The sequence below is a fragment of the Paramisgurnus dabryanus genome, chromosome 3, assembly GCF_030506205.2.
Source record: "Paramisgurnus dabryanus chromosome 3, PD_genome_1.1, whole genome shotgun sequence".
NCBI lineage: Eukaryota > Metazoa > Chordata > Actinopteri > Cypriniformes > Cobitidae > Paramisgurnus > Paramisgurnus dabryanus.
The window spans coordinates 52,398,124-52,421,364 of NC_133339.1; the positions used below are offsets into that span (position 1 = coordinate 52,398,124).

The window sequence follows — 23,241 nt, forward strand, 5'->3', positions numbered from 1 at the left end:
TACACCTCTAAACAATTACTTTTGAGAGATGAACTAAGGATTTGGGGTTACAGGCATTTGCAGGACATCCATGATGTTGTGCAGTTTGTACAAATTATTCTGAGAAATGCACCATTATTTTGCACATTTGAGGGTTACAAGAAATGCTTCAAATGATTGCGCAAAACTGTAAAACGCATCATAAACTGTGTAACGCAGGGATGAAGCACCCTGTACATGTGTAAGACATTCACTACATAAAGTAGAGAGGATTGTCCAGTTCGAAGGGAACATTTGATTAAAAGTTCGAGCAAATATCTCAGGCCTCTGTGCTTTGCTTGAATTTGCCGCTCGCCTCACTGAGGCTCTATTCATGTCGAAACCCTATTGGTCACTGATTTGGACCAATCAGGGCGTGGAATGTCCCAGCTCAAGCTCATTATCTTTGTGAAACTGACCAATGAGCGCATGTGTTTACTCTCTCAGCGTTGAGACGCGAGATCGGCGATGGGCGAGAGGATCGCCGTGTGAAGACGCGATCTGTGACTTCAGTGGCCTATAGCAGCCCGAGACCGGCGAGCGACAAATGCTAAAGGCTACGACCGGAAACTAGGACCCAGCCATTGAAATATGTTTTTTAATTACGCGGCATCGTTTTGAATATTTTCTTATATTACAATTATTTATTGTTATGCAAGGATAAATCATACCAGTAAGTAATATATTTTTTTCTTTCATGGTTGTGCATAAAAATGATATTCATTGTGAAAAAAGGAGCACAGGTAATTAATAACAAAAGGGGATTGAAAATTTTAAACAGTAACAAATTACTCTGTGTAGTAGGTCAACGTGCCATAGCCTGCACTATTCGTTTAATTTAAATCCTTAAAAAAATGTCCTGTATCTTTGTTCAATAAGGCATTTGTCAAAGTAAACATGCTTAGCTAAAACTAAGGCCTTTTATTTCTTTATATCAATAATGACTTAAATTACTAAATATTTTTTTTAAATAAAATCTGTAACAACATACGTGCAAATCACATTTGAATTAAAACGAGTAGTCTACTAATATAGGAGTGCTTGCTGTCCTTCTTAAAATGTTTCAAAGAGCTGCAAATTAAGTATTTCTTTAGGCTATAGTTTATTTTGCCATTTTGTCTCTCATGATCTTTAATTGCTTCCCCTCGTTTGAAGACGAATGAAACATGCCACATCCAAATGTAAAAATATTGTGTTCATTATCGTATTCAGATCGGTATTTTTCTTCGCCGTTCAATACTTATTTGTAATGATCAACAGTGATTAATTTGAACAAATCTGGAAGATAGGGGGTTTTATCCTGCTTGGTGTCCGCCAGGGTGTTATCTCACCCGAATACGTTCCGACATGAATTACCAACCCATGAATATAACGCTATTATTCTTTGTGAGCTTCTGTCTTCGATGAACACAAGATTGTCGCTTGAGTTATGGCTTTAAAGGCACATTAAGACAGACATTCCCGAGCATTTTAATTAATGCATTGTCATGCACGAGACAAAAGCAACTGGCTTCTTTGCCTCTACATTATGCAAATATTGACGACATTCAAGCGATTCGACGTTCTGTATAAAGCCTTAAAGCATTCAATTGAATGTAAATACTTGGATGAAAACAAAGCATTCAGTGTGGGACTGAATGTGAGTTGCAAATGGACGGCTGGTTGTGTACGGTAATGGCTGACAGAGAGCATGCAGTCCTTGCGGGGAGACAAAAGCTGCTTGCTGTAAGGCTCGTGTGCATGGCCTGCTTCTCCAGCATCATGTGAAAAAAACCTCACTTTATTAGCTTTATTTGTTACTATATTTTCTGAAATGTGTGATCATATTTTGCGTGCATTCATTAGTAAAAATATTTAAATAAATAGCCTACTGTATTGAGTGTCACTGCATTATTCCCTAAACAAGCTGGCGTGAATCAGAGATGGCACAAAAGGCTTGTAGACATTCATGTATGGTGAAAATAATAAATACTGGCACATTAATAGCAGAAACTAGACCGTAGGTTTAATTATTAATTTTTGTTGGATTTAAATGTAGTATTAAATAAATGCTAAGAACAGGTCAATTAAAAAACAAAAATTGCATTTTTGCACGCACCAGCAGTGTATTTCAAAGCAGGCATGAACTGAATTCAATTAAGGTATATTTATTGTATATATTTTTTCTGTTGTTGTATAATAATATCTGAAAAGATTTTTCAAAAGTGATCTGACGGTTTATCACTCAAAGCATTGTTATGGTCTTACTATATAGTTTGTCAAATATATTATCCTTTAATAATATAAAAACACAATATTATAAATGCACTGCACTACCATGTTAAATACAAATTAATTCGTTTTATTTACAAATATTTTCCACATCGTGTTTATAATAGGATTCATCTGTAAACATTTGTATTTACTTGTTATTCGAACTACAAAGTGCACTGTGATGCATGTCCTTGCAAAACCTTGTCTGTTTTTGGTTTGTCTCTGTGTTTATAATGGTGTGCATTTTATTCATGCACAGAGAGGTATAGATGTATTCAATCACGTCTATTTTCTATGACCCTCTCGCAAACATTTCACACCAAATTAACCGCATCTTAACAAAACAAAAGGGATTCTCGTGAAAATGTGAATTAAAACGAAGTTTACATTTGTATCGAGTTTTTTTCTTTTATATGAGTCGTCGCATCTCATGTCAGCTGTAGGCTAAGTTAATGGTTTGTTAGATTGATACATAATATCGTTTCTTTTGTCTTTGTAGAAAAGATGATTGTGAAGTTCATCATGAACAGGAGAGGTGAGCTTCATATGGACACTAACGGATTACAGTATACAGATTTCATCTGATTTCCGCTGGATTTTGGATTATAAAGGGATGGAGGCTCGTGATTTCTCCGCTCAAGCACACCTCCTTTCAGAGCGGGCCACGCTGGTGCCTCGCGCCGCCTCTCGCATCTCTTCCGGCGGCCACGGCCCAGTACAGCACGCGCCTCACTTTCCACCCGGGAAATATTATCCGTCTCACTTGCCGATGACGGCGCACTCAGGTCTGTCGCGTTTCTTCCCCATACACTTACAGAAAGATTACATACAATACTAGAGAAAAGCGAGTCATTTATATGTTGGACACATTACAGAAAATTACATTATTCAAAATTCACTTGGTGTTGATATTTTATATACGAACCAGATAGATAGATAGATAGATAGATTACATGTCGTTTTGTTTCAGTCTAGCCTTTTAAATTTAAATTACTTTTTATTGTTTAATGTGTTCAACATTTAGGACTATTACCTAATTATTATTGAGCAATATTTCTATTGGCAATTTTTTATATTGTTTTTACACAATACAAATGTACATAAATGTATGTCATGCTAAATGTGCCATATCAGACTATGCAAATAAATTCAGAAAAACTTAATTTCTACATTTTCTTATATTTGTTAAGATAAGAGCAAAAATGTTTCCCTTGACCTACATTTTGATTTTTTTTGTAGAAACACATCAAATCATGTTTTCAAATCCATGATGAATCTATATTTTTAATTATAACACAATCAAAGTGAAACCACACAGTTTGATTTAAATCTTAATAGAAAGAAAATGTTATCCTATTTAATGATAAGTATGTACAGTATAACATAATTCCAAAAGTCTTTATCACACTCACTGACAGGTGTAGGCCTATATGTGTTTATTTGGTCTTGGTTAGCTATTTAGGTTGATGTTAGCTTAAAGGTACAGGTGTGCTATTAACTGGATAATATGACATGTTTTTTGGTCATACACTCGGTTTGCACCACCATGCAGACCTGCCCTTACCTGTCATCACAGTTCAATGGGTGAGGTATTGTTTCTCCAGATAAAATTTACACACCTCAGTGTTTTATAGCTTTGTCTGAACATTACCGTCTCATCCAGGTCTACTGTTTGATTCATGTGGTGCCTTTTCACTGTATTATTACCTTCAACCACCACTACACCATTATTTTACATCATGATGAAATGATAAAAACTATTTAGCATTTTCTGTGATTGACGATAAGTTGTGTTCCTACACAACTCTTTTTATTTACCAGGGATTTTAACCGTTTCAATCAATTATGTGATATTTGGCATTTAGATCATTGGCTCATTCCTATTTAAGCTATAATTTCTGCAAAGTTCTTACTCTTTCAAAATCTCGAAAAAAGGCATTTTTGTGAATTTTGTTTATATAAAAAAATACATATGCTATACAAACATAAGCAAAACATTACCTTAGATCAGTGTTGCTATTTTTTATTTATTTTTTTATCTGGGGACCCACAGCACAGTATTTGACGCACCCAGTTGAGTCCATGGATTTCTCTGTTGATTTTAATCAAGTGGATTAAAGGAATACAGACTAGATTTAAAAACCACAGCAAAATACCAATGGAAACCTGTATGAAAGACCTAGATATTTCTCAACACTTACTTTACCTTTCTAAGACATTTCTGCAATAACTTTTAAGCTATATTTAAGCGAAACAAATGTGCTATTTATTAGAGATTAACGCAAGTTAACTTTAGCATCGGTATAAGCAGATAACAGTCTGAATAACCGTCTTTCTGTAAAAATTTAATATCGTTGCATCTTAACTATTTATTTAATTATGTAAAATATTAAAAATGCAAATTATGCTTGACAGTCACAGAACCAATTTTTCTTGTTAAGTAAAAAGATGTGAATGGGATGTGTGCTGTGTTTGAGGAAGATTCTCCAGGGTGTTGCTTTCCTGATGGCCTCACAAGAATTCTTTACACACAACATGACTATTTCAGAGAATTGATCTAGAAATGCATTTAGATACAGGTTTGGATTCAGGTTTAGTACAAGATCTTCTATGGTGTCTTTGTTGTTCAGTCGCACCTGGAGGCTAGTAGTGATGGACGCTGCTGTCTCAACCACCCTTGGCATTGTAATGGTGATGTTGCTCAAAGGCTTATGACCTTTCTGAGAAAGCTTTTAATTTTACATCTTCTCACTCACTTATCTTGCTTGTCCCTTTTGGTTTGATTAAAGATGCAAATTTGTGCCGTGCATTTTCCTACCTTACTGGAGATTAAATGAATCTCAGATAAGAATCTTAGCTATTTTTGTTTTTAACTCGATTTTAAAGTTTGTGATTTGGCTGTAAATGTAACTGTAAATCATGTAGCTAGTTGAGAGGTGTGCAAATGCTTTTCTAATCGATTAATTTTATAATTTTAGCGTGACAGACAATAAATGCATAAAAACAGCTCAAACCTTATCTAGAGAGCAGATTAGAAAAGAGATTTGGACATTTTTAACCCCTGTTTCTTCTGTTCTTCAGACCATGTCTTATTTTGGGGTGGGGTGCACCTTCCTTCCTGTAACCCCCCTCACAACTCACACACACGGATTGCAGATCTGTGTTTTACAGCATGTTGCCGAAAGATAAAAACACGACCCTCCTCCTCTTTTATTGTGTTGGATGGGCCGAATGTCCCCTCATTCTGACATCCTGTCTGGATATCTCAGTAACCTCTCTGTGTGCTGACTGCCTCATACACATGTGTTTTATTTTCCACAGGGAAATAAATAACGTTACTGCAGGATTTTATTTGAGAAGTCATTACATGAATATCTCAAAAGGGAGATGCAGGTGTTTAGTGGTGTTATGAAAGTATGTTTGGTGTTTATGACAGAGACCTGATGAAGGGATTTTTAGGGAGATATGAGCTTGCGGCTGGTTGTAAAACTATGAGATCTGAATTTAGGGCCCACATCAAAGGCTTAGCTGATATTGACAGAGGTTTGTGTGTGTGTGTGTGTGTGTGTGTGTGTGTGTGTGTGTGTGTGTTTTGTTATCTGTAGTTTGAGAACAAAATTAACCCTTTAACTGGCACAGCCCTTTTTGAGTGGGGGGGGGGGGTGAAAAGGTGATGTACACCTTCAAATTAATATAACTCTGGCATTTTTTTGGTCTAGAAGCCACATTTTTGGTCTTGTCTCAAAGAAGACACTTTAATGTTTTTTACGGAAGTGTCTGGAGGTGACAATAATTTTTTTATAGCAGTTTACATTTATTTGTAATAAAAAAAAACTGTTTTTATTCATATTATTCAATTTAATTCATATTATTTTTAACACATACAATTATCAAAAAACTGAGGTTTCCGGTATGGTTTGCTGCATACTCTTGTCACAAATGAATAAATTACAGTTACTGAATTATTATTACTGCTAAAAGGTTTTGAAGTATGAAAACTACATTCTTAGACCTTTCCAACAATATATAGTAAGTAAACTTAGGTGTCCCGCTCACGGCACAGCGCCAGTTAACGGGGTTAAGCTACTCTTCACAAGAATCTTCACATCTATACCCTGAAATTTTCAAAAAATTTCTAGGGATAACGTGTAGTTTGGGTTAATCATAAGTATTTATAGCTTTACAGAAAAAAACCAAAGACACCTGTTTTATGTCCTTATTTAAATAGATAAGTAGATGCGTGTATGTAATGTGGTACTCAGCTGTAGTCTTCATCCGAGGAAGATCACATTACCATTCACGAAACTCATATCAAGGATAAAGATAGGGCAACATGAGGAGAAGAGATGTTTAAAAAAGTGCTGGTGAAGATCTCTCTCTCTCTCTCTCTCTCTCTCTCTCTCTCTCTCTCTCTCTCTCTCTCTCTCTCTCTCTCTCTCTCTCTCTCTCTCTCTCTCTCTCTCAATACTAAACATTATTAACGGCTCAAGCAAATTACAATCCAGATGACTTGTTTTTCATTTCAATTGTATTATTGTAATCTTTTAGATAAAGGCATGTTGTGTTTTGGACAAAGCTGTATTTTGGGTCTGTGCTTTGTGGGACACCCTGAAGCCACTACTGACCTCAGTCATGTGTCTTTTACTCATAATTATTAACAGTACACACATTCACCATAACCCACTGCAGTAAAACAATTATAAACAAAAATTTGTGCTTGACCAATAAGGGCTTTTCAATAGTTGTCATCAATAACAGGCCACATTTAAGCCCTTAAACTGAGAAGTGGGGTGGACAAAGGCCAATAAAAAAGACGATAATTTACTCAACCCCATGTCATCCAAGATGTTTATGTCTTTCTTTGTACAGTTGAGAAGAAATTAAGTTTTTTGAGGAAAACATTCCAGGATTTTTCTCAATTTAATAGACAGTTCACAGTTTGCACTTTTAAACCACAATTTCTCATCTTTCAGTAGCGGTGTGATGCGCCAGCTGTATTGTGTAAACATGTCGAAAGGTCACGCATAACTATCGTTTCTACATAAAACCCTTACGCGCATTCACACGTAAGCGTTGACGCTTCCCATTCACTTTTAATGGGTGACGTCAAGCTTTGTCGAACTGAATTGTGGATCCGTCGGCGCCGCGTCAGTGCCGTTGCTCGCGGCAGAAGTTGAATATTTCTCAACTTTTCAAGCGGCAACGCGTGCGTCAGCCAATCATATCGCCTTATGCAAATAACCTAGGCAGAGCCAGCCAATTACGTTTATTGAAGACCGGAGCTTGTGTTGCGGCCACAGTGATTGGCTGTTGGCCACGCTTCAGACAAGCCTTCCGTTAAGCGTTAACGCTGACGGACCGTGCTAATGCGGCGTTATGCTTCATTTGGGATCATTTAAAGCAGTGGTTCTTAATGTTATTCCTGGAGGCCCACTGCCCTGCACATTTTGTATGACTTGAGTAAAAGTAGAAAAGTATTTGCCTCAAAATGTACTAAAGTATAAAAAAGTACTGATTTATTATCTCTTTATCATTTTTGTCACAAAACTCTTGCTGAACTCATGAAGAACTCTCTTGGCTCAACAATCTATTAATAGAAGGACATTAATTAATCAGACACTGATGTCTATTAAAAATTATCATAAGCCTAAAACCTTAAAGACAAAAAATTTCCTTTAGAACCAAATGAAATACAAGGATTTGAGAGCAGTAAGTCTCATTTCAAGATTTACTGGTTAAGATTTACGCTGGCTGGCTGCTACACTGACGCTTCATGAACCGTGTATTCGCACTAAAGTATAACGTTACTGGGGCAACCAAAACGAAGCGCGTGCTGTACCCTTATTGGTAGCTTGACGTGTCAAGTGTGCAACTTATGCAGTTTGCCCAGTTAAGTTTTTTTACACCTTAAAAAATGTGCTGTAATTATGCAGCTTTTCTCTAAAATGTAGTAAGTTAAGTCTCCCAAAATAAAAGGACTTGACTAAAGTACAGATACGTGAAAAAAATACTTTTAAGTACAGTAACGTTGTGATTGGCCTGAATACCTCTGACATCATCCAGAAGTGTGAAGCTCCTTACCATGTTTGAAAGATTTGCTCACAATGCAATATAACATGAGTTAATTTACAGGCTGTGAGTCAGAAGCGGGAGGAATTATGATAAACGCGATGTGCAAACGTCTATTTGTGGTGGCCAATTTTGTGGCAGACTGAGAAATAAATGAATGTATGGGAATGTACAACAACGCTCTCACTTGTATGATGTCACAGCAGTAGGCAGCGTAAATATAACGACACGCCTATAATCCCTCCCACTGCGAAGTGATACTAAACTCGATGGAAAAGCTAACCACGCCAAAGTGAGGTGAGCTGACCCGACCCAAACTAAACTAAACCGTGGGGTACTATGCAATGGAAAAGCGCCATTACACACCAAAGGAAATGTAAAATCATGAATCAGACCATTGGTGCTCTTTAAAAATACTCAAATTGGCTAATGGCAATATGCTCAATCACCAAATTTTCAGCCTGGCCAATATAACAGTAGTGATATCACTAAAAATATCACAGATAATGTAAGTAATAAAATGTAAATATAAAATGCATGTTCTGGGCTCAATAAAAGTGAATCTTTATGATAAGCATCGGTGGTCTGATTTGTAATTTGGCATTACATTTTTTAATTGCACACGTTGACAAATGTAAACGGTGAACCGATCATCAATATTGCTTCAGTATATAGTGAATATAAAGAACAATAGGATTCTCTACCTCATTTTTGCTTACTTTGACCACTAGAGTACACTGCATCCTCTCTCTCTCTCTCTCTCTCTCTCTCTCTCTCTCTCTCTCTCTCTCTCTCTCTCTCTCTCTCTCTCTCTCAGAGTATTATTATAAAAGTTTCTCTTGGTAAAGTTCACTCGCGTTTACATTGTCAGCATCTCTATGTTTCTGATTTGACAGAGTTCTTACTTCTTTTCTAATATTTCTGCAGTTATTGTCGAACCATTTTTTTGTTTACATGCACCCTGTTTGTTTTTTGTTAGTGGTTTTAGGTTAGTCAAAAATAGCATATATTGCAAATATTTGGTTCATTCTGTTTATTGCTACATTGACGCCTGCACTGTTATGTAGGAATGGTTTAGCTACAAAGTTATTTAATAGGTTTTGGATTTTTGGTTCACAAATTACTCTTCGATATGTATCTTACTATTTTGTTACCATCTATTTGTGTGTTTAAGGCTGTAGAGGTGTGTTTCTATATCTCTGAGTTAGGTCTTGATCTGTGAAGATGATTTTACTATGGTCTGACAGTGGGGTCAAGGGGCTAACAGTGAATGCTCTAAGAGAGTTTGGATTTAGGTTGTTAATGAAATAATCTACTGTGCTGTTTCTCAACATTGAGCTATCAGTGTATCTACTGTACACTGTAAAAAAAATTCTGTAGAAATTACAGTATTACAGTAGCTGCCAGTAACTTCCTGTAGATTTTACATTGACGTTATTTACTGGCAACATTTTGTTTAAAGTTAAATGAACATAAAACATTTCTAGTCTTTATCTTCTACAGTAAGTTACTGACAACCAGCTGCATAATTACAGCAAATTTTTTACAGTGTACAAATCTCTTTTCTCAATCTGCCTCTGTCTCTCTCTTTCTCAATATGTCAGAATTCCATAGCAACTGCTTAGCATCATCCTCTCAAAACACCTTAGCAACTACATAGCAGCAACATGACTCTCGTTGAAAACATCTAACCTCCTTGGATCTGTTTGAAAAGCACATCAGTCAGTGAAGAAAATGGTAAAGCGGTTAGTGAGAGGGATTTGTATTGTATAACATCTATCTAATATTAAAGAGACAGCTGCGCTCCAGAAGTTAATCCTATGCTATGAGGCTGGAGTGAGGATTTATTGCTCTGAGGGTGTGTATGGTGGCAGGAGTGCGTCTGCCTTTACAGATCAACACCCACCCATCACACTGGGACAGGTGCTTTCATTACGTAGCTGTCGGTCCACTGTATACAGTAAGAGCCAGGTGTTAACACAGAATCTCTCTCTCTCTCTCTCTCTCTCTCTCTCTCTGTGTGTGTTTCTTTCAGAGTATTTATAACAAACAATGAGGTGCCAGTTAAAAACAACAAAACAGTCAAAATCAGTCAGGCTTTTGGTCACTGAACTGTCTCTTAATCTGTTCACATCTATTTTCGAATAAGTTTCTCTTTCATTCTCTTTCCTGAAATTGCACTGCATGCTGGACAGCATATTCATATTGTATGTGAAAATATGTTAAAGCTAAAAAAAGAATATTTTTATATTGTGAAAAAAAAACAATAAAAGATATTGGCAGGGCAAGTACAAATTGTGGTTGGTCCTGAACAGCAGTATAAATCTTTGTGCTTTTTGTGAAAGTAAATAAACAGAGAAAAGGTTTTTTGGCTAAAGGTGGGCAGGAGAATTAATTGGTGCTGCTGATGGTGTGAACGGGAGAGTTTTTGGGTGAGGTGTTGTGTTGGGTGGTATAGTTGATGTTTGTGGATAAAGGGGAGAGGGGGATGTAGGATAGCCATCTGATTAATAACTGGGAATGCTTTGAAGTGACACCCGAGCAGCACTCTGGGTAATGATGCTAGTGTTGTGTTCTTCACTTCTTCTCTCTTTATTAGCCTGCATTCTTTCAACCGGACCTCTTTCCTTCACATTGCTGTACTGTTATAATGTCGCTTTTATTTCTTCATCTCTTCACACTTTGCTCTCATTTGTCTCCAGTTTTGTGGCTCTCCTTCAGAGAATGTTCAGCAAACATGATCAACTCCATAATGAGACAACCATACTACTCTTATTCCAGCTGTATATGCTCTCTATACAGTATACAGCATGTAGTATACCTGACTAGCATATAGCATTAACTAGCATATATTCTTTCTTTCTTTCTGGGCCCATAGTGATGCTCTGCTGAGTTTATGAGGGGTTAAATGAGCAGCTGACAGCAGCTTTATTAAAATCATCTGCATGTGTATGTATGGGGATATCAACTTTCATCTGTAAACGATGTCCAGCTTTGTCATGATGAGGTGTAGTTTAAAGGCAGCATCCTACTGATGAATTTTGGATGACATCTCTTACTTTCCACAAGTGCTTACTTAAACACAGTTGAATAAAAGTCATAGGGCCCTATCATAGACCTGTTACAATGTGGCGATATGTGCAACGCAAGTGTTTTTTACTAGTTTAAACCCGGCACAATGATCATTTTCTCATTTAGCGCCACGTTGTTTAAATGCCAAATACATTTGTGCCCATGGGCATTCTAGTCTGAAAACGTGGTGTGTCAGGCGCATTGCTGGCGCGTTGCTATTTTGAGACAATTAAACTAGACTATATTGTTAATATGGGCGCAATATTTAATGAGAGTGTTAGTAATATGCGCCTATAAACGGGATGACAACGCACGTTTGCTTATCACGCACATGGATGCGCAGCAGCACACAAATGTTTTTAAATATAAAAATCAAAGGATTACAATGTAAAAGATTATTATTGAGTCTCTTGGACATAAATGAGGACCAATTATAAGACGTTAGAAGGTGTAAGAGCTACTTCACCTGTAGCCTGGTAAGCGAGCCAATGTTTTGCTTTAAAAGATAGATATCTCGTCAATTAAGAGAAAACGCTTCCCCGCCAATGACGAGATTTTCCGTCTTTCCGCAATACCGCTATTATCCACCATGTGGCGCCCTTCCGCAACTTTTTAAACCCAGAAGTATTGCCCTATGGCAAGCTGCTGCATGTCCGTGTCTGTTTTAAAGATCGCTCTGAATGGGATCTCTATGAAAAGTCCGTCACAAAAATGGAATTATCTCTGCTTTTTGCTCAAAATGTGGTGTTTTAGCAGAAACCTACCCATATTCAAAAGCTGATTGCAAAAGAACCATTAAAGGTAGGATGAAACGTTTTTTTTTGTTTGAAAGCAGAGGGTCTGTTCTTTCATTTGGTATATTGTATGTTTATTTATTTAAAGAAGAACATTTTCTGGAAGGCATTAAACTTTGGTGAAAATCATGAAAAACGCTGGCGCTGGCTGGCAACTTTTTTTTTTAAACGCTGGCGGTGAAAGAGTTAATGCTATCCCACAAATGTATTGTATATGATGACTTTGTACCTGTGGATTTGGTGAGATGAGAACATTTTTAAGTATCACTTTTCAAAACACGGCACTGTTCAAGTGCTGAAATGTTTTGGATCTCTACACGTTTGTAAATTCTTTATCTCTTGTTTGTTACAAATAAAGTACAAACCTGTACATTTGTTTTTTAGATTACACAGATCATTTAGGCTATCCTTCCATTTACAGCAATTAAAAGCCTGCTAATTTTTCATTGATGACTGAAAGAAGGTTTTAATACAAAAATAACTGTTTCAAAACAAATGAAAACACCACAAATTTTAACATCAATCTTAAACCGGTGGTCTTCTTCCTCCACTTAATTTTTCGAATGACAAATTCCACCATCTAAATAGAGAATCGGCAATTCGGCATGGCTTTTAAAGGGGATTAGAGGTGAGTTTATTGTAAGTTACGCCCCAAACACACCCATTACTCATTATGAGAATAGCACCAATCTTTTCAGACTGTGCGCTTGGCACACAAACCATTTTCCCGTCATTAAATTAGCAAAAATGGATTCAGACACACTCTTTTAGACTGTGCACCGTGCGTTTTAGACCATGCACTTAGATCGTACTTTAAATATGGCCCCTAGTCTGTTTATTGTCTTCTCTGTGCTGTAAGAGCTGTACAGAAGCTACAGCATCACAGATTTGTACATGATAAAGCTTATGGCAGGCGTGAATAAACACGTGTGAGAATAGGAGATTCATCAGCAATTTGACTGCTCCTGTTACATTTACTGCCTTTTATGTCAGAAGATCTTTCTTCTCCTTATTTTGCTTATACATAAAATCATAAAAACACAGTCACATGTGACTTTACACTAAGTGCTATTCTGCTTTGCTGCTTTAGGAAGCTCATAAAACATCATATGATCCCAAAACATTCAAGATCCACATTTTTTTTTGGAGGGGGGGCTTAGATTGGTTTAAAATAGCACATTACAATATTATTGAAGTCAAGTAAGTATTTATCATTAAATTTCAGAATGAGGACGTACTTAAGCGTTCTTTATTTACATGAGCCACTGAGCAGACTAAGAGTCATTCACACTCAGACTGTTTCATTCTCAGAGAAGAACACGTAGTGTCAAAGGTCAGGTGTCAGGTCAGACGTGTCCATGTACAGTCATGTGGAAATCATTGTTTTGTTCAATAACAGGCAAATAAAGCTGTTTTGACTGAGGTAGCAAGAAGTCAATAAACACGACTGTGATGATATATGGTTTATCTGTGTTCTTCAACACAAGTAGGGTATTTTTTATAACGATAGAGTATATTTATAATGCTATGCTAATCGACAATAGCCAAAGCAATCTTTAGAAATCCATTAAATGTATTTTTGTCTCATTTTGTGATCCGAAGCCACATCAGATCACATATGGTTATTGAAACTATTAAGAAACCAGCCCTCCAGGACCAAGTTTAAACCCCTGCTTAAATAAAGTGTAGGAGGACAAACCCAGGACGTTTGTATCATACTGAGGATCTGATTTATGTGGAGTACAATAGCACAGTGTACTGATCCTTTTCAAAAGTGACAAATGAGCCAAAAGCAATAAGACAGAAAGATGTTGTAAAGGACTCTGAAAGTTATAGACTGATAAGAGAAAGCAGGAAAAGGGAGGGGATTGGGGAGGACAGGAAAATGGAAAGAGAAGAAAAACTGAAGATGAGTGAGCGCTGAATAACTGAAAAGAGGAAACATAAAGACATTGAGAAGTAAATCAGCCCTGTAGATTTATACAGTGTTGCTCCATGTATCATACATTAGCCATAGAAGAGCTTTTCCACAGGTCACAACATAAAACTGAAACTATAGCTCTGTGTCTCTGGGTGAATTTCATGAATCCTGTAAAACCTACATTCTACAATTTAAAGAGAAAATAAAATAATATATTGATAAGTAAAACATAGCCGCAGGTAAAGTCCCCATTAAAACCGAATATTTTTTTCCTTTTATTATGAGTATGTTTTGCTTAAAGGTACCATAAAATGTAAAACTGTATTTATGTAGACATAGATGAATAATAAGAGTTGTGTACATGGTAATAACATATCATGAGCCTCAAACACAATTGTTTCCTTCTTCTAATGTAAACCTCGTGCATGCAAAAGACCGCGGAAAAACCTCCCCAACTGTTACAGTCCAGATATACACCCCAATATTAAATTGCGCATTAAATTAAGTACAATGTTGTTACAATGCTAAAAACAAAGTTGGGACTGCTGAGTTAGTGCTATATGGTAGTTGTGGTGGTGATGGTGCAGTGGATAAGACTTTGGTGTGAGAGACCTGGGTTTGAATCCACTGTGACACACCATTGTGTCCCCGAGCAAGACACTTAACCCCTAGTTGCTCCAGAGGCGTGCGACCTCTGACATATATACCAATTGTAAGTCACTTTGGATAAAAGCGTCAGATAAATGTTAATGTTATATGCTAGCATTTAGGCTGAAGTTCTACTATTGACGTTACAGCTACATTTTGCAGGTCCATACAAAAAAAGACAAACTTACCACTCAGAAACGTCCATTAACAATCTCCAAACAATTGATGATTCCTCAAAATCTGAGGAACAGCCAATCAGAGCAGAGCTCAACATTATTATTCATGACCCTTTCAAATAAGGTAATAATAGACCATTTCATTCTAATTGGCAAATCCTAAGGTTGTAAAAAGACATCTCTGTCTCTAGATAATTCTTGCACTTAATAAAGCCACATATCTTCTGTGTAGATGTTAGTAGGGATGCTCCGATCGATCGGCCGCCGATCGTAATCGGCCGATAACGTTTACTTTTGTCATCATAGCGTTCCTGATGCGGCTGCAATTAGACACCATTTAAGACAGTGCGAGCATTTTGTAACCCGTTGCTCATGTGTGACGTGCAGATTTGATTTCTCTCTTTACAGAGATATGCGTATTTTCTATGAGGACGCGCTCCGGAGCGCGATGCATCTTCACATCCCTAATCAAACAGCGTATACAACACATATCTATCGCGGACAATTGCATCCTCATGCCGAAAGTTTATTACTTGCATTCGTTTTAAAGTTTTGAAGGTTTAAACTTCCATTTTCCTCACAGCTGCTCTTGTTTGCGGACACCTGCCGCACGCATACACACCAGCCTGTCATCAGTGCACGTGAAGAGAACGATCTCTCCCACGTCTTAAAGCTACAGTATCCTAATTCATCTCTCAATAAAATCACTCTCTGCTCATCAGTGAAAAACTATTGTACTTACTGTTGTACATACGAATGCATGTATATTTAATTCATACAGTAAAGACTGTGAAGTGTTTTATTTTAATTACTTTTAACAGACATAAACCTTTTTAAAGGCATATTACATTTCTCTTTGGAAGAAGAAATATTTGTTGTGCTTATTTTTTTTGATTCTCTATTAAAACAATAACATACCTAATTTATAGTTAGTTTCATTTCTACAAATGGTGCAAACTCTGCTAGATTATAGATAAAAGATTCCCATTCCACTGCCATTCTGTGATCGGCACTGATCGGCGATCGGCAGATCATGATCTTGGTGATCGGTAATCGGCCCCAAAAATGCTGATCGGAGCATCTCTAGATGTTAGAAAACAATTTAACTTTTCAATGCATTCTTTGGCATCTTAAAAAGATATATAAATGTAAACTGGTATGGCCCAGTAGAAGATATAAGCATTCACTGTGTATGGGATAAGATACAGTTCAGACAGTATACATATGCTTTCCATCTGGATCTTATCATTGTTTTTATTCTGTAATAACAGTTTCATATAGATCGGGACTCTATTAAACTTCATTCTAACTCTGGAGCTCACAAGCTGTCAAATGCAGCTTTCCTGGACTATGCCATCAGAGGTGATCCTAGCCTTCCGGGGGCCCTAAGCAACTTTGTGAGGGGGCCTGTCAGTGCCTAAGACCCATTCACTGTCTCTGCTTAAATGCGGATATAAACAAAATGTTAACTAAAAACATGTTGTATTTTAAAAACACGTAATATCTTGCAGCTGTATATTTTTGCCAGATGGACATAACTGTGACACTCGTCAAACACTTTTACTTGACTCGCTGTGTGTGTGAGCTAGACTCGATTCGAACGCCGCTCGCACGTTTAAATCAGGGGCGTGGCTAATTATTTGAAGGGAGGGGAGATAAGAATACATTTAAAATTAAAAATTAAATTGTTCACTTTTGGTAAGTGTATTGTTTAGTTTAATGTTTGGAGAAGCTTCTGGACATAGTGGCGGTTTGTTTGTTTTTACAAGTACAGTTTTTGGATCACCCAAGTTAGTGGGTGGGCACCTGCCCCCCTGTAGACCCGCCCCTGCTCTAAATATGCAAACTTTAGACAAAATGTGCATTGTTTTAAAATGCTAACAGGAGTCACAGAGTTTTCTTTCACAGGTAAGTTGACATGAAAGATTTTGATGCATACATTTCTAACAAAACACACAGGGCTAATGTTGAATCTGGAGATTTGGACTGAGTGTATTAAATCATTGCATTAGTCAAGACTAAATAGGAATTTAAAGCATTATTGTGTTCTTAAATCTTTTAGTTTTTTTCTGTTGTGGACAGACATCTTTAACCCAAATCCATATTCACCTTTTTCTCGAACGTAGAAGTAAGTGATGTGACGTATTTCCTTTCCGGTGCGAGACTTCCTGTTCAATAGCCAGCCGGCAGAAAACATGATTTAAACAGTTAATATTTACTACACCTGCCTCTGCCTTGTATCATGGTTTTAGGGTCACTTAAGTACACCAGAAATGTACTTAAGCATATGATATATTATATGATATATTACATAAAAAACTTTCACACGCTAGCAAAATGAAACTTTGTGGAAATCAGCGGGTTAGTTTTTATCAATGAAATTCTAAAAATAGCGCTGTACACCGTGTGTTCATGCCAGAAGTTCTATCTATTGTTTTGTTATTGTTTTGGCGAATCCTCCAACTCCGGACAGACATCCTTTTCTCTCCCACTTGCCATTTCTACACGTAACATGACCTGCAGCACTTACACTCCACACCAGTCACCTCTTCTTTTACGTGAAAGGGAAACACGCTATGTGAGGTCACATACAGGACACTAGGCTACATTGCGTATGCACATGCCATGAACCGTCGAACCAAACATTTTTTTAAACCGCAATTTTTAATGCACTTGTTGGCGACACGTCGAGCTTCACACGGTCTGACACAGTCAGCGGTATCATTCAACACATTGTAAGTTATTTGAACAAACCGTAATAAACATATTAAACTACTCCATGTATTAATTATTGTTTTCGTTTTATAAAAATATTATTACTTTGCTTCTTATGCACTAGGTGGAGACATGAGCTAATGAAATTATTTTCTTACTTTTTAAAGTATTTGCTTTATCATTTCAGACATAACAAAAGTACGCTCAAACACATTACGACCTATTATAAACATTAACTAAGCAGATTATGTCGCATATATTCTACTGTAATCGCATTTTTGTAATAATATATAGTAGCAGAATAAATAAATCAGCTTATTTTTATCAGCATAATATTAGTTGTTTTTAAACAATTATTGTATTTATTGTTTACTGTTAGTTTCTATGAAAGGTTTTACTGGATGGATTTGTAAATACAGATCATGAGTGCATGTGCCCCACATACACATTCAGCTCTTGTGCATGGGGTTAAAACAAATGTTTTGTAAAGATTAACTGCATTTTTATTAGCTATTATGGCAACCCTTAACTGTACCAGAAGGAGGTGCGGGGTTAGTTTGCGTCAATTCACAGCTTCCAATGACGACACAATATATGGAGGGAGAACAGGAGATGTAATGCAACACAAACTGAACTAAGAAAAGGAAAATCAGGTTCACATGATAAATAAAGGGGGAAAGATAAGAAATGTGCAAAAGATAAAAGTATGTATAAAGCTATGACAATCGTCTGGTTATGAGTATAACATAATGTAGTATCTAATATATCATTATATAGCTTGATATGCAATTACAAATAGAGCTTTAATATAAATATTTCTGTCCAACTATCTTATGTATCATTAAATAACCTACTACCATTCAAATGTTTGAGTCTCTTTCACTGTTTTAGCTATTTATTATTATTTTTTTTCACATATTACTATAACAGCAAAGTGATCAAAACTATGGAACAATGAAACTTTATACTGTGACTGAAGAATTAGTAATAAGAATGATCCATTATGTTTATTTAACAGTGAGTTTACATTTAATTTTTTATGAAGGCTAAATACAAATTAAAGATGAATATCAATTTATTTATACCATTATTATTTTTTTATATTATATTGTTTTATAGAAGGAGGCTTCATAGACTTGGCTACTTAATTTTTTCCAATTAATTTCAGACATTCAGTGTGGACACATTGTAGTTATCCCAAGGCTTTTTTTAACATTCATATTGTTATCAGATTTATACCGTATACTGGAAATTTGGGCCATATTGTCCAGTCCTAGGGAGGGTCTTCTCAATAATTCCACACTGACTTCCCGTTTCAGTTAAGATGACATCAACACACATTAAATAATACTGTGCGTTTCAAGACACTTCAGTTGGCCATCAAGTATTTCTGTTTTTATATTGTGACATCCTTTCCATAACAATAAGCACCAATACCCAATGGTGGGACACATTGACACATTATTATCATAGAACAGGAAATAAATTCACATGAATGATCTTGAACTTTAATTACCTTAAAGGAGACATTTTACAAGACTTTTTGAAGATGTCAAATAAATCTTTGGTATACCCTTGAGTATCTATGTGAGGGTTTAGCTCAAAATACCATATAGATCATTTATTATAGCATGGGAAAATTGCTACTTTGTACGTGTGAGCGTGTTGTTTTTGGGTGTGTTCCTTTAAATGCAAATGAGCTGATCTCTGCACCAAATGGCAGTGCCATGGTTGAATAGTGACATCACAAGGGGATCCAGATTTCAATGACTTATTTTTTCACATGCGTACAGAGAATGGTTTACCAGAACTAAGTTACTGGGTTGATCTTTTCCACATTTTCTAGGTTGATAGAAGCACTGGGGACAAAATTATAACAAAGTCAGATTTTCGTGATATGTCCCCTTTAAGAAAAATAGATTTTCTTTTTCTTTCTTATTGTTTTTTTTTGTTTTGTTTATTTATTCTAATTTTTTTCTAATCACTTTTGCAATTTTGGGGGAAATATGACCCAGACACATGTTATGTAAGATGCGAAACCTGTGCATGTCTTGCTCTTATTGGTGGCTCAGCTGAAAGAGACCACCCGGCTTTAGACTGCAGGGGCATCTTTGATGTGGAAACGTGTGGGCCATGGATATGAAACCCTGTTAAAACACACTCGTACACTTTTACAGCCATCACGGTGGCGTCTGCGAACAAAGTCAAAGACTTGTATTAGAAACAGTAATTGACTATGCAACACTTCACACACATGTTCAGATCCTAAGAAACCAAGAAATAAGCGTCCGGTCTGGATATGAACATTTCTACTGTCCCTAAACTGAAAGTTAGGAGAGACATTAACCGTATTTCCATGGAACCTCCAAAAACTTTAGACCTGTAAACGTGGCATATTATTACTCACTCCTGCATGGGAAACCAACGGATTGAGCAACAGCGGTCGAAACAAACCAGATCCGTCAAAATTCCCCATGCCTTTCCCAAACTGGGGAGTCACGTGATATTGTTTGGGTGGAAATGAGGGGCTTGTTATGGGAACTCTGTTCATATTGAACATGCTGACTCAAGCCCAGCGCGGTTCAAACAGATGTCAGCTCTTTCAATTGATCAGAGAGAGGCAGATCTTTGTGTTTCAGCTAAGATGGCCTGTATCACCTACACCTCGGCATAGTCGTGCTTCCTGCTTAAGGTCTCCCCTGTGAGAAAGATGCCTAACAGCAGTTTATGCCATTCAATTCGCCAATCAAGCAGAAATCTGTTCTTGAGCGAGCATGAGAGTTATCTACCAAAACTTTTACCCTGCATGTATAAGCCACTCTTTGAAGGAAAAATGACACAAGCGTATAAGAGCGGCTGTCTGTCTGCCATTGATAATTCGCAGCTTCTCTATTCTAGTTTACCTCATTTCATTGAGCTTTTTATAGTCCTAATCTGTCTTAAGGAAGCCAGGAAGCCCAGTTTTATCCTTGTTTAGGGTCATACCACAAGACTCTGATCAGACAAGTTTTCTTAAAAAAGTGTCGCGTAACAGTGTGTTCACTCACAATGGATGGAGCGTAACACAATGGAACGGATTAAAACACTTTCATGTTTTCTCAAGTTAACTATTTTTGATATATCGTCCTAAAATAGCCAGGTGTTGTGCAGATGTTCTTATTTTTTACATCAAAGAAAGTTGTACTGTTTAATATGCAGCCTTTAACTTGGACAGTTGTGGTCTGCAGTCCAGAGCTGCTCTGAGGACCTTAGGATACACGAGCAGATCAAGGGCTTCAGAGGACATCAGTTTGTTTCAAACATTAAATTAAATTAAATTAAAGTAACTCATTAAAATAAACAAATCAAGCAAATGAAATATCTGAGGCTGAAGGATACCTTTATTTAATTTAACAAAGTACATTTTTTTTAGTAATCAAAGTAATCATTGAAGGAAACAGTTGGTTGATAAAACAAACAGCGATAAATTATATTGTTATAAAAACATCTGCATAATACCTTAGCTTAACTAGTGTTTTATAATATTATTATTACTATTATAGAGTAGACAGTTGATCCATGATCACATCCTACTTGGTGAAATCACCTAGATGGTCAGGTTAGGGTCTATTTAGATAAACTTAAAGTGGACATAACATGAAAATCTGACTTTTTTCAAGTTTAAAGGGACAGTTCACCCAAAAATGAAAATTCTCTCATCATTTACTCACCCTCATGTTGTTACAAACCCGCATAGATTTCTTTGTTCTGATAAAGATGAAGGAAGATATTTAGAGAAATGTTTGTAACCAAACCGTTCGTGGAACCCATTCACTTCCATAGTAGGAAAAAAGAATACTATGGAAGTAAATGGGGTTCACGAACTGTTTGGTTACAAACATTTCTCAAAATATCTTCGTTTGTGTTCATCAGAACAAAGAAATAAATACAGGTTTGTAACAACATGTGAGTGAGTAAATGATGACAGAATTTTCATTTTTGGGTGAACTGTCCCTTTAAGTGCTATAATTGGGTCCCCAGTGCTTCAATCAACCTAGAAAAGGTGATAAAGATCAACCCAGTACTTTAGTTTTGGTAAACTATTCTCTGCAAGCATGTAAAATAGGTTATTGAAATTTGGCTCCCCTTGTGATGTCAGAAGGGGATCTTAGACCCTGTTTACATTAAAGCATTTGCGTTTTAAAACAGCATTTTAAAATCAAAAAGATCCTCATCTTCTTACACACTACACACGACCATAAACCCATAAAAAAATGACCATTCATGCACACTGGGAATTTTTTCTTAAAAGTGTAAAATAACTTATTATTGTAATAAGAGCTTACCTTTAGCACAATTATGCAGCCTAGAGGTGTGCGATATTGGCAAAATTCATACATGGATCATTTGCCGGCAACGACAACAGACAACATTTTTGATCCTATAAAATGTGTTTGTGAAAGTCTTTTATTGTTCTAGCTCCCCCAGAGGTGGGGGTAAGTCACACATGTGCAAGTCACAAGTCAGTCTCAAGTCTTAACCTTCAAGTCTCAAGCAAGTATGAGTCAATTTTTGTGAGAGACAAGTCAAGTCAAGTCCCGGCTTTATGTCAAGCGATTTAAGTCAAGTCGAAGCTTAGGTCGAGTAAGTCACTGGCATAAACGTTTGATGATATATTTAAATATATTAAACAAAGTTAAATCTACAGTAGTTATGAGAGTTGATGAGACGCAAATGGAAAAACCCATTACTTGGCAGAGTGGGGTGAAAGCTGCAGGATGCAAAATTTAGGCACGGTGACCTTGCTTGCTCAATGAGGGTGAGAGAGGCTGAATGGGAAATGGTTAGTAGACTTGAAGGAGACATTAAGTTATATGACTAAGTGTTAAACCTGCGCAAAAGTTTTAATAGGACTCGTTTCAAGGTTTTTATCAGTCCTTGTTCAATGATTCAGCTCGATGGGCCAGGGTGGAAACCGAGGCGGAAAATGGCAGATGTCTCGCTGGTGGGGGCAAGAGTAGGATTTGGCATCCTGGCGTGTGGAAAGTGTGGGCCAATATCCCCAAATTCTCAGGTAAAGAGGAATTACTCATTGGGCAAGTAGTGGCGGGGCCAGAGAGGCTTGTGGTCAGACAACGCTCGAAACCGGATGTGATGACACATGGGCGGGGCCAAATGCTGCAAAAAAGGGACTGCTATTTATAGGCACTTCTTTATGCTGATTGGTTGGTTCACATGACCATGCTCCTCTCAAACTTAGTTTAATAAAACTTATTACAAATTCATATGACGTGTTCCTTTTAATGTTCTTATTTAATTTATATTAACAAAACGTATCAACAAAACATCGATTAAAATTAAGAGACAAATTATATTAAACGAAATTCGTTTTAAAGTCAAAATTAAAGTTTTAAAATAAAACTCGGAATTCATGTCTGACCCACTCTATTTCTGCCATCATACTGGCCTATATGGCGTTTTAAATTTCAGTCTATCTTTTGTAATAAGCTAATTAAATTGAAACAAAACATAAACAACATTAAAACAATATTTAAACCCAACAATACTCATACATAAATATGAAACAGGCATTCTT

The 23,241-nt window shown here is 36.6% G+C and overlaps 1 protein-coding gene across 2 annotated transcripts in view; it reads left to right on the forward strand.

Moving 5' to 3' along the window:
• The first annotated feature begins 457 nt into the window (after positions 1 to 457).
• bahcc1a (BAH domain and coiled-coil containing 1a) overlaps positions 458 to 23,241 on the forward strand; it is a 97,077-nt gene continuing 74,293 nt past the window's right edge. Inside the window, exons 1-2 of one of the 2 annotated variants that reach the window (XM_065263694.2) lie at positions 458 to 691; positions 2,771 to 3,056. In XM_065263694.2, the coding sequence (XP_065119766.1) occupies positions 2,885 to 3,056 (172 nt within the window). In that variant the 5' untranslated portion in view covers positions 458 to 691; positions 2,771 to 2,884. The remainder of the gene's footprint in view (positions 692 to 2,770; positions 3,057 to 23,241) is intronic. The other variant, XM_065263693.2, reaches the window with a different exon arrangement.